The sequence below is a fragment of the Pyxicephalus adspersus genome, chromosome 6 (assembly GCF_032062135.1).
Source record: "Pyxicephalus adspersus chromosome 6, UCB_Pads_2.0, whole genome shotgun sequence".
NCBI classification, from domain to species: Eukaryota; Metazoa; Chordata; class Amphibia; order Anura; family Pyxicephalidae; genus Pyxicephalus; species Pyxicephalus adspersus.
The window spans coordinates 7,409,857-7,421,639 of record NC_092863.1 but is presented as its reverse complement, the minus strand read 5'-3'; the positions used below and the strand labels follow the sequence as shown (position 1 = coordinate 7,421,639).

The 11,783-nt window shown below is 42.8% G+C and overlaps 1 protein-coding gene across 1 annotated transcript; it reads left to right on the top strand.

The window, feature by feature from the left end:
• The first annotated feature begins 2,194 nt into the window (after positions 1-2,194).
• On the top strand, positions 2,195-11,181 carry PPDPF (pancreatic progenitor cell differentiation and proliferation factor). The gene is made up of 5 exons (XM_072414399.1): positions 2,195-2,351; positions 8,290-8,380; positions 8,987-9,064; positions 10,241-10,337; positions 10,788-11,181. Exons 2-5 carry the CDS (start codon positions 8,326-8,328, stop codon positions 10,894-10,896), a joined length of 339 nt encoding a protein of 112 aa, XP_072270500.1. The 5' UTR covers positions 2,195-2,351; positions 8,290-8,325; the 3' UTR covers positions 10,897-11,181.
• Positions 11,182-11,783: the final 602 nt, after the last annotated feature.

The following is an 11,783-nucleotide window of genomic DNA, read 5'->3' as shown; positions in this document are numbered from 1 at the left end:
AGGTGCAAATCTACAGCCCTACCTCCAATGATACTTCTAGATCACAGAATGACCAACAGCCAATGATGGTTATTGTTGTTTCCTATGAAGGAGTATGCAGCGGGGAGCCTCTTGCTTGCCTTCACTGCTCCATAGAACAGAACAGCACAGGGTCTCATTCATTTTACTAATCCTGGAAACCTAACAATTGTCTCCAGTGATAAGGATGAGCGAGTGGCATCCTTCTCTGTAGGTAAGTACAGCGTTTGTTCATACATCATTCTGCTGTGACAGATTGATAACGATGTTGGAGGACCAATGTACATATGTCATCTGAGATAAGCACAACCTACTAGGAGGTGTAAAACCACTGTTTAGTCCCATTGGCGATATTTCATCCTTACTTCCTGCCCTGAGGACACAACAGGAAGTAATAAGATGAAGTAATATCCCCTGATAGTAGTCGCTAGAACAAACTTGAAGATTTCCCCTCTGTCCCTGTTTTAGAGAGCTGTCATAAGTTCTTTATAAGTTCATAGCGTTTCCTTGGTTCATTCCAAGCTTTTTGTATTGCTCTGAACCCATTCAATCAGCAAGGTAAAGAGAAAATAGGATCCAGTTGTAAAGGTACACAGCAGGCAGCATTCTCATTGGCTGGGTATTGTCATGTTAGGCACTGCACGTGACAGCCACCAACCAATGGAAGCACTGCTCACTAAAGCTGCGTACACACGTGCAATTCTTGTCGTTGGAAAGGATCTTTCAGGATCCTTTCCAACGACTAACGACTCCACGATGCATGAAGGAGCGCTGTACATACAGCTCCATACTACTCTATGGAGGGGGGAGGGGGAGAACGACGGAGCGGCACCCTGCTGCACGCTCTCTCCCTTCCCTTGCATTACGATAGTTCGTTGTCCATCGCCCGTGGATCCGCCAGGACGGTCGTTCGGACGATGGAGGACGGCGCTGTACACACACCCGATATCGGCCCTGAGCCAATTATCGGGCAAGAACCATTGGACGAGTGTACATAGCTTAAGTACCTTCACAACCGGCCAATGTGGGGAAAATTGTGAATGGTGGAAAATTGAGTCATACCCATTGCAGGATTGTTCTCAGATTGCAATAGAGACTAGAAGACATAATAAAGGTAAATCCATCCCACAAATGGTTGTAGATTTTAAAAAATGGGGCCCAGCACATTGTCATGGTCAATGGATTATGACTGTGAATGAATCCACCATAGCCAGGCACATTCATAGAGCAACAATGACAACATCACCTCGCGATCATCCTTTTTTCCCCCCCAGTTGGCCAGGAAATTGCAAACGAATCATGTAACATGAGGCGGCAGTCCCTCCTCTAGTCTGCTGAAATCTCAGATTCAGGTAAATGGAGGGAATGTTCTGTACAAAGCACACCTTTACTTTGTGCTGCTCTTGTAGTATGGGGTCATTAATATCCCTGCAGATGCTGGGATGGAAATGGACTGCTGGCTGGACTTATGTGACCACTGGTGCGCTTTGTGGCTGTGGAATCAAAGTTTCACTGCTGGGCCCATGAAATGTGTACCCCACTGCGAAAATGAGAAGGAAACGCTCTATAACCCTACAGTGACAACGCTGCTACTCCATAAACACAGCACAGACAGTGTTGTCACCCTGGGACAGGAAGTGCTTTGCTGGAAAAAAAAGCAGCCACTGCATCTGAGGACTGGAAACGTGTAATATAATATATTATTGTTCTCAGAAGTCCATAAATTAATTTCAGATTAACTTTAGATATAACCGTTTTATCAAATCGCACTCAAATTGATTCCAATTTAGCAGAAATCTCCCAATTTTTTTACCACAATTTTGGGAAATCGAAATTGCTGAAATTCCGCCATCGCCGTGTCCCCAGCTGCCAATAAATTAATTTAAAGGAACATTGCAAATTCAGCGTTCTCCTTGGCCATTCGCCAAAGTTCCATAAGGGCCAAATGTCTCTTTCCCCCACCGTGGGGACTTTATTCTAGGCCCAGTGAATAATATTAGAACGTCAGAGAATATTAAAAAACCGTCCATATTAATCCTGGCAGCTGGTTCGGGTCTTTTAAAGCCGCCAAACCGGATTATTCCAGCTCGCCTGGCTTTCCCTTTATGTAAAAATCCTGGCTGTCAATCACTTAGTGTCCCCGCCCTTTTCCTTGCAGGCCCCTCCCACCCTACTATAAAAGCAGCTCCCCTCTGCTCCAGGCAGCATATTCTCAGTAATTCAATCTCTGGTCGTGGAGAAAAGTCCCAGCTTCTCCTCCTCAAATGGGCCCCGTCGCCTAGCGTCTAACCCCCAGAGCCAGGCTCCTGAGGACGAATCAAGTCGGAATACAGGTAGGACAATTCCTCGAAGTGGCTTATTGTGTCCGTACCTTGTTCATTGTGCTCGTAGTCTTGTTACTCTCTGACCCTCAGAGCTCACAATCTAATGTCCTTACCATAGCCATATGTCTTGAACATATTCTTCGGGGGGCGCCATAAGCCTACCCATGTTTTTGTGGGATTAAATCCACACAAACAAAGGAAGAACATACAAACTCCATGCGGATAGTGTCCTGGCTAAGTCCCTTGATCTTTCCTTTGGTCAGACCTTTTTATTGTGTTTTATTCCATTATATTGTTTGGTGTGATTCCTGTGAAAGCTCACGTGTCAGGTATTCATGCCACCTGGTGCGTTTGACAACGTTAAGATTGCATTGTGCCCCGAAATAGGTGCCCGTGCTGTGCCAAATGCCACGTATCTCATTCAATGGGTTGCCAGAGACACGCAGCCCCTAGGATCACATTTGACATTATCTGTTGGCGCAGGAACAATCCAAACGCCTGTGAAGTCAGTCGTGCACCATGGCACTCACTTTGTGGTGCCAAGGTGCACAGCTGCCAAGGGGTTAAGTGCCTCATATAGCGCAACAGGATGCCAGTGACTAATAGGAGAGGAAACGCTTACTGGGGCATCCTGCTCTCCTCGGAGCCAATGAGCAGAGACCTCATCGGCCAATCAGAAATTACTGTTCTATGGCAAAATAATAAAGGGGGCAACGATTGCCATTGTTAAAACATATCGGTGCCCTGTGCTCATGGCATAATAATAAAGGCTTGAAATATTGTTTATTTTTAGACTGATGGTACAAATGGCGAATATTTGGACGCAATCGCCTGTGCTCTTTTTGTAGCCGATGCAGACATCAAGTGCAGAAATTGCCCACCTGTAAACATACGACAATGCTTTTTGTTTTTAGAGCGTGGGCACAAAAGTTATACTTGCTTACCAACCCCATATTAGAGAACTGGGGGTCGTTGTTTTCACCCAATACCCTTACCCGTCTTGTTTTATTATTATTAAACAGGATTTATATAGCGGCAACATATTACGCAGCGCTGTACATTAAATAGGGTTTGCAAATGACAGATACAGTGACACAGGAGGTGGAAAGGACTCTGCCCTGAAGAGCTTACAATCTAGGAGATTCAGACGGGTATTGGGATACAATCGTGCCACTGTGCAACTATAGACGATTGTAAGCTCTTGGGGCTGAAACTTAGCACCCTGCCTTCCCCCCAGAGGCCATTTTCAGCTGTTTCTTTTGTTCTTAGACAACCATTTGGTTTGTTTATCCATTCTGTCTGTGCTGAGGGGAGGAGGAAGCAGAGAATGCTGTGGAGGGAGGTGGAGGAATGGGGGGGAGAGGTTCAGCCAGTTCTAACTAGTTTTCTAAGTGTAGAGAAAGATTTGCTCATCCCTAACCCTTCCCTGCCCGGCTCTGCTTTTCTCTGCCCTATTTTGCATGTAATTGCAATTGCTCACTATAGAATGTCCCCATCAAATTCTGTTACCAAAAAATTAAATCTGAATCTAAAACTTTAGCGTTAAGACTTTGGCCCTTTGTGCAAAATTCCTATCCTTAAGCTAAAAGATGAATCAGGGGCCCCATTATGGGTTTTGTAGTCTTGTCCCATTTAGTTTAAGGAATAAAATAAATGCATTTGTAGATCTGTGGCAGAAACACAGCAAAAATTAGCAGCTGCAGAGGAATCTAGTTGAAGAAACTGCGACTGAACACAGGAAATGCGCTTGACTTCGTTCTGTTTTCTATTGATTTGCATTATTTTTCAGTTCATCTTTTAATGGCCGTTTATGCTGTATGTGTATTTTATTATTATAAATATTAATATTAAAGAGGATTTATACAGTGCCAACATATTGTGCTGTACATGTTGCAGTGCCATGTGTTTAGAATGGTGCCCATGTACGGTACCTGCCAACGCAGTTGTAGCACCGCGCATCTCAGATATAGAGCGTCTGGTGGAAATGGCTGCAGATGTGTTTTCATGTCTATGGGAAAAAAACGAGAAAGTATTAACACAAAATAATCAGCATATAATAAAGCAACACAAGATGGGAATGAGCCCTTTACACTATCATAGAATGCACATGCGTTGTCCTTAAAGTGTTTTTACAAGGTGCATTTTACTTTCTCTTATTTTGAGTCTTCCTATTGTTTGTTTTGATCATGCACATTGTCTTTTTCAAAATGCATGCAAAATTTTCCAAAAAGCATGTGAAGAGCTGCATCGATTGTATTTTTGGTGCACATTACACATGAAGGATGCTACACATGTGCGGCTGGTATTGTGGCACATGTGCGGCAGAAGCAAGTCAAACCGTGTATGCTTTGTGGTGCTTCTGAAGCATTGGAACAATGAGCTCAAAAACAGACTATGGGGTCTTTTTCTAAAGCAGTGAATCTGACATTCACCAAAACAATCTCTGTAGGAGAATCTTCCAGGTCTATGTATTTCTCCACATGGGTGAATGTCAGATTCCCTTCTTTATAAATAGATGCATAAGTATCCTATAATTGACCCCTGGGGCTGGTCAGTTTAGTCCTGCAGCTTTACAACCCCCACAGACAGATTGTGGTTCAGGAATGGGCCATTCTCAGCTGGCAGAGTTGCATGTGTTGGGTTAATGGTGTTTCTATTTTTTTGTCCCTGAGCAGACCAGTGTGAACCAGTCCTGGCAGCACTGCACATGTAGGAAGACTGCACACAGATAAGAATATCCTCCTCCCTCCCTTCCCCTGACACAGCTCAATTTAATAACTGCCCTCTTATGTAATGAAGAATAATAGGACTTAAAGTATTAAACACTCAGGTAAAGGATGACCACTGGTTCAGAAGATACACGCTGCCATGCAACCCTTTTTTTTATGAAATCACGCTATGTCTGCCACGGCATTCTTAACAAAATAACGTTGGTCTGATATGAAGGATTTTCCTATGGCAGTACGGATTGATTTCTAGCCCTTTAATTTGCAGTCTAGTCTTCTGTCTGAAGCTGTCCAGCCACCTATTGGAGCTATAGAAGCTTACGAAGGCTGTGTGCCAACTGGCAGTGCCACCATTAAACTAGCGGGCCATGTTAGGTAACACAGCTCTATGGGAGGATTGTGGGTAAAAACACTAAAGGGAATTTTTACAGAAAGATCTAGAGAAGGGATGGGTGCAGATTGCCCGGGGTTGGCAAACCCAATCACACTGGCAACCAGACACAAAATGCTGCAACAAAATCTGAAAACTTTGCATCGTAGCAGCGGTGCCATTGGGCACAGCCAGTCTTATGGAAGGGTTCTAAGAACCAGGTGCCGCACAGCAATCCCTCACCTACTTGGCATTGCTCACTGGCCAGGAAAAAACGCTTTTGCTCGGGTTGATTGGGCAAGGTAATTTCTCTTTGAACTTTTAGAATGTTACATTGATTACAATGAACACAATTGTTACAAAATTGGTTTTGGAGACTCCATTGGTAAACCCCAATCTAGGTCCAGATGTATTGTCACATTTGCAGATTGCCACAAGAACGCCAGTGTGACCTACCCCGGAATTTCTAAACCTATAGCCAGTGTTGGCCTTGGCAGCGCCATGCACACAAAGGACAGTTTGAACACTTTCGGATATGAACTGTACAGTAATATGTCCCTGGAAAATATGTGATCAATGCTGGGACCTAAAGCACGGAAACCTGATACCTCTGCACCTAACCCGCGGGGTATTTTTGTATCATCAGTGAAGCACTGCGAAGCCTCTGCAGACAGTTCTGAACTCACTGACCTCTCTTCCTGCTCTGTAATTAGAAGCTAGCAGTCCTATTTACAGTGTAAATATGGCCGCTCCCAGCAGGTATTATACACAGGATGGCCAAGGAAGAGCAAGACTTCACTACACAGCTGTGACCATTACTGGCAGCAGATCCTTATTTATTTCACCTGGAATGACCTGGAAGATTCCCACCAGTCAGTGAAAAGAAATCAATTTCCACCTCTAGAATACCTCTTTCATCGTTTTTTGGATCATAAGGGCCAATTCGTAGCATTGCATTATTGCACATGTAACACATTTTAGGTTGTGGTGCAGCAAAAAATGCAGCAGATCCAGTTTTTGGCTTGTTGGGGTACCTAATTGCCCCTTTTAAATGTCTGTACATTGATGCCATGCTTTAATCACAATGCAATGGGCTGCCTTGGCATAAATGGGACTTCAGGGCATGCTGCACATAATGAGCTTCCCTAATGCAGCGCCCCACACAGGTATATTACTGCAGTGTAATGAGAATGGGCCCGCATGAAATTAATGAAATAAAAATGTATCATGGTAAGCCCATAATGCGTTACTATGCCGTGCATGTTAAGGTTTCATAAAGCCTCCAGACCAATTTCAAATTCTCCTTCCCACCCCACAGGAGCTAAATTATTCCTACCAGGTAAATATATTCGCCTAAATTCAATGTATAGGTTTCTACCTCTTAACTGCCCACCTTTACATTGGCACATGTCTCCACTGTCACTGACCTCATCACCATGGTGCTTCTGGTCCTGGGAAAGCACCTGTCATCAACAGCCAATAGGAAGAGTCTAAACCTTACAGGCAGTGACAATGGCACCTGGAAAAAGGACCCCACAGAATGTAAACAAGGAAGTGAAAGATACTGGAGCATCATGTGACCACGCTGTTGTTTTTTTAAATAAAACAAATGCCTGAGATTTGTTACTATTTAGTTGCTATGACCCTGGAGATATAGACATGTGTCTAACACACCACACAGATCTAAATGGGCCCTTATTATTTTGATGAAACATATAAGCCACCCTTTTTTCACCTTTTTAACATGAGGGAACCCTTGAAAAAACTTTCTGGTCTTCAGGGAACCCCTGCTGTAATTACTACATTCATAGATCACTGTATTATATTGTGGTGGTCGGTGGGAAGATTTCCTTACATTACTGGCTAGTGGGATGAATGTCACCCTTACAAATAGCCAAAATGATAATTTGTGTCACTTATACTGACCCGAGAGGCGCACATTACCAAAGCAACCTCTGAAGGAACCCTATGGAAGAATTATTCTAGAATTTCAGGGCTGTATGAAGCATTAACCTGTATCAAGGGACTGGGAGCACTAATTATGAGCAATATATGGGGGGAGGGGCTGTGTTACAGCAGTGGGTGAAATGCCTATGTATTTGTGGGATTTATACCTGCATGGCAAGAATTGCACATGGTATACAGATAGTTCTGTATTCATGGAGTCAGTGCAAGTTCTACGGATTGGAAAATTGGATATTGATGTGTAGTTAATGTGTTCTGAAGTATATAATGTTGTTTTCTAGTTTTGGATAGGCTTGGGTAAAAAAAAAATCTTGTCCATTTTGCTGTCTGTAACACCAATAGGTATAATTCATGGCCAGGATACATAGATGAAGTCTGTACGTTCCCTATGCATCTGTTAAGCCTGTAAACCAGTACCAGTAAAAAGTTACTGGTGGGTAAATAGCCAGAGCCATGCCATCCTGTATACATGCCAGGAAACACCCGATGTTGGAATATTAGTTGGGTTGGGCTTTTAATAAGGGACCGTCTGGGGACACAAAGTGCCTAGGCTCCACGCTTTAAACCCTATAGAAGAAATAAATCTAACAAAATGTTAATAATGATGATGATGATAATAAATGGTAATAGCTAAACATACCTGTTCCTTTTGATAGTGCAGAACTATATGTACATTGTGATTATTCTGCTTAGGTAAAGCTCCTCAGCATACCAGCAACCATTGGACTTCTCAAGAAGAAGAACGATCCTCCACTATTTAGTTTTTAAGGTTAAAAAAGTGTCATCCATAATTACTACATTACTTTGCATTACCAAAGTTCCCATTGAAGTTAATGGTTTCTCTTTAATCTTCTGTGGCTCACTGTGCCTTCGTCTTCTTTTCCAGGGTTTACATCATCTTAAGTACAGCAAGGCTTGAAACATGGCATCTATTCCATCAAGTGGTTCACTTGTTGCAACCCATGACTACTACAGAAGTAAGTATCTTCTGTTTGTGGGACCCGGGGTGTAGGGAATAATCTCATTGAGGGGCCAATGTTTTGTAATCTCAAATTGGTCAAAAATTAGAATCAACTGGCCAAATTATTAAAATATTTTAAGGCTCTGCCATCCAAAGATGCCCACAGTCAGCCAAAAAAGGTGATTGGTGCCAATAAAATTCAAAAATCACATGCACCCCCTGATAAAACTTTTACATTGGTAGTGTATACAGTGTGGAAGGGTTGGAACCCATGTCATTTTCAGTGTCTGTCCCCAGTGTGGTCACTATGACAAAGTTGGAAATCTTCATAACAGGATTTCAGACAGCAGAGACCTGATTTAAAACAAATACCGGTATATACAAAGCAAAAGAAAGTGGCTTGAACTGCACTGTCCCTAGGGCAGCTCCTATTTCCCCCCTTTTGATTTGCTTTCCAAGATTTCACAATGTGTATTTTGGTCATATTTTATCCTGATCCCAGGGGTGTTCCTGTCACTGATTAACCATTGGCTGTGTAAGTCACTGGCAGTTCCATCTGCTTGGCTCTTATCCCTTCAGTTCTAGGTCACAAAGAAATAACATGTTTATGTTTTTCTTACAGGACGTCTGGGATCCACCTCCAGTAACAGCTCTTGTGGCAGTGTGGACTATTCTGGAGAGGTCATCCCTCACCACCCAGGTGAGTACCACAACCCCATGGGAGTAATGGCCTCCATTGAGGCACGTGTCACTATTCTGTGAGTTACGTAAATGTTCTCCTAGACATTGATCTCAATGTCACACAATCCTCGGTATTGTTTACTACACTGTCATAACAGTTGGGTTATACAACTTATTTACTTGCTCTTCAGGGTCATTAATAGGCAATGACCTGAAATTCCCTACTGAATCCAAACACATGGGGTATAGTGAAAAGTAAAGGCAGTATCTACTTCCAGTAAGTAATATTTCACCGAGTTATGCAGTTCAAGGTATCACCCTTCAATGTGTTAGGGGTCTGGATAAACAGCCCTACAAATGTTTTAGCTTCCAATAGCCAATGAGAAAACCTCCTAGATCAAGGGTGTCAAACTCAAATACACAGAGGGACAAAATTAAAAAGTTGCGGGCCAACCTTGAAATTTATTGAAAAAAATTGAAGTAAATTTTTCCTTCTCATTAGATATAAACCCTTTTCATAAAGAGGTTTTACTTCACATTCAATCTGGAAAGCTTATAATAGAGAAGGAGGCATAAAAAAAAAAATTAAGAAAAAATCTTATGCCTCTTTCTGTATTTGTAGACTTCTGAGTTAAATTTCAATGGTAACCTTTTTGCACAGGCTAAATAATAATAACAATATTCCTCAATGAAAACCCAACCATTCAAGTCCAGGCCTTGGAGTAGCAAGAAAAAGTACAACTGAGGGGGAGTGCTGGAAATGGGTTATACAACCAATGCGGGGCCAAATCTTATTAGTGGCCCGCCGCTGAAACTTCTCCTTCATTGAACTAGCGCTGCTACTAAAATTCCCGGCATTATTTGCGTCTATAAAACGGTCCAATGCAGGGCCACGCATAGGCAAAGATTCTGCTGGTCTATACATGCAAATGATGCCGGTAATTGTAGTAGCTATGTCAATGCAGCAGTGGGCCAGCTGCAGTTCATATTTAGGTTTCCTTTGGGGGGGCCATAAAAAAGGACGTTGAGGGCCAGATTTGGCCCCCGGGACAGAGTTTGACACCCCTGTCCTACATGCTTCCTGTTTTCTTGGTGGTCCTAATTATGAGACTATCCATATCAGGCCTGGGGATGTAGGAGGGTTTAAAGTGAAAGGTTTTATAATACCTAAATTTTTTTTTCTTTTTACCTGCAGGTCTCCCGAAGTCAGATCCTGGTCACTGGTGGGCCAGCTTCTTCTTCGCCAAACCACCCCATCCCATCATGACCACTGTTTCTGAATCCCCAGAGAAGTAAGTGGACCTTTAAGTGTCAACCAGCACATGTGACACCGCATATATAATACATCATCTTACATATATTCCAGATTTATTCTAATGGGGTGACTAAATGTTTGACCTCATAATGGGCAACCTACCTGCTCATGCCTCCACTTCTGCTTCTGTTTCCTCCCCTATGATTATTTGTCAGGAGGAAGCTGGTAAAGGCTTTGCCCCCCCACACTTGGTACCACCCCCAAGGAACTGGTGGTCTAATTGTAGCTAGCTTGCCCCATGCTTGGGTGTTCCAGCTTCTACCTACATCTCCATGCACCTGCTGGTGCAAAGAAAGGGACTTTAAAAACTTAAAAAGAGCCTGTCACCTACCATTATTTTAACATATAACTAGGTATGTCACAGATATTTAACAACATATTTTCTCATTTTGCAGTTATTTAATCTTTCTCTTTCTCTCGTCTATAGCTCAGGTAGCTTCCGTATGACCAATGGCCTTATCCCCTGTGGCCTGGCTCAGGAGACAGTGAGGAAGAACGTCAATGAGACCAAGACTGACTCCAGCGCCTCTGCCTGACCCCGCCATGCATTCCCCTCCTCACTGGAAAGACGCTGGGTGGTGGAGCCCATTCCCCACCCCCTTCCCCTACCCCCAGGCTGCCCCTCCCATAGCTTTAGCTATCAATTTCATTTTATGTTTTTATACAATGGAAAATGAAAAAAAATAATAAAAAAGTAAACTGTTTTTATTACATCCGTAACACTTTAACATTCTTACTTTGATCCCCCCCCCCCCTCACCCGCCTACGATGCCTTGTTTTTATTTGTATTTGTCTAATAAAGTTTGGCAGCCTTTAAAAAATTGGTTTGTTTGTTATTACTGCTGGGTGTTTTGTTATGCTTTCAAAAAACAAAAGCAAAAAGAAACCTTGTTCAAGGCATGCCTGTAATTTGGCTCCAATCTCTGTGCAGACTGCTAGGAAAAGCACTAATCCAATTCCATGAGCTTGGTGTGAGATTTGTGGATTGGTATGTATGCAGGTGGTGTGCAGGCTGCCCTTGGTTTGAGATGTTGGATCTTTAGCTTGAGCCGCCTGAGAACACAAAGCAATAAACCATTAAATCGCAAAATGCTGTTGTCACCAGTCTTCTCCAGGTACATAGAAGTATTTCCTTACACTCATTCCCGGTGATTGCTCTCTGTGCATTGTATTTTGGAGTAAGTGAGAGAACAAACCAGCAGCTAATCTGTAACACACATTTGTTGTCACACTGAAGTATTGTACAAGCACCAATGTATCTTTTATGATTCAGAATCTCATCCTAATAAAAAAAGAAGCCAAAGCGAATAATCCGATCTATGCCAGGTTTTCATGGTGTATTTAAATTGAAAACTTGCTTACCCTGTTTATTCTCACACTTATTTTTGGCACAGAAGTACAAACTTATCACAAGGTATGTTGG

Excerpts from the sequence above, each read along its gene's own strand:
- PPDPF (XM_072414399.1), top strand. The coding sequence starts at position 8,326 with ATGGCATCTATTCCATCAAGTGGTTCACTTGTTGCAACCCATGACTAC. Across the intron at positions 8,381-8,986 it reads AACCCATGACTACTACAGAA|GACGTCTGGGATCCACCTCC; the intron begins GTAAGTATCTTC and ends TTTTTCTTACAG. Across the intron at positions 10,338-10,787 it reads GTTTCTGAATCCCCAGAGAA|CTCAGGTAGCTTCCGTATGA; the intron begins GTAAGTGGACCT and ends TCTCGTCTATAG.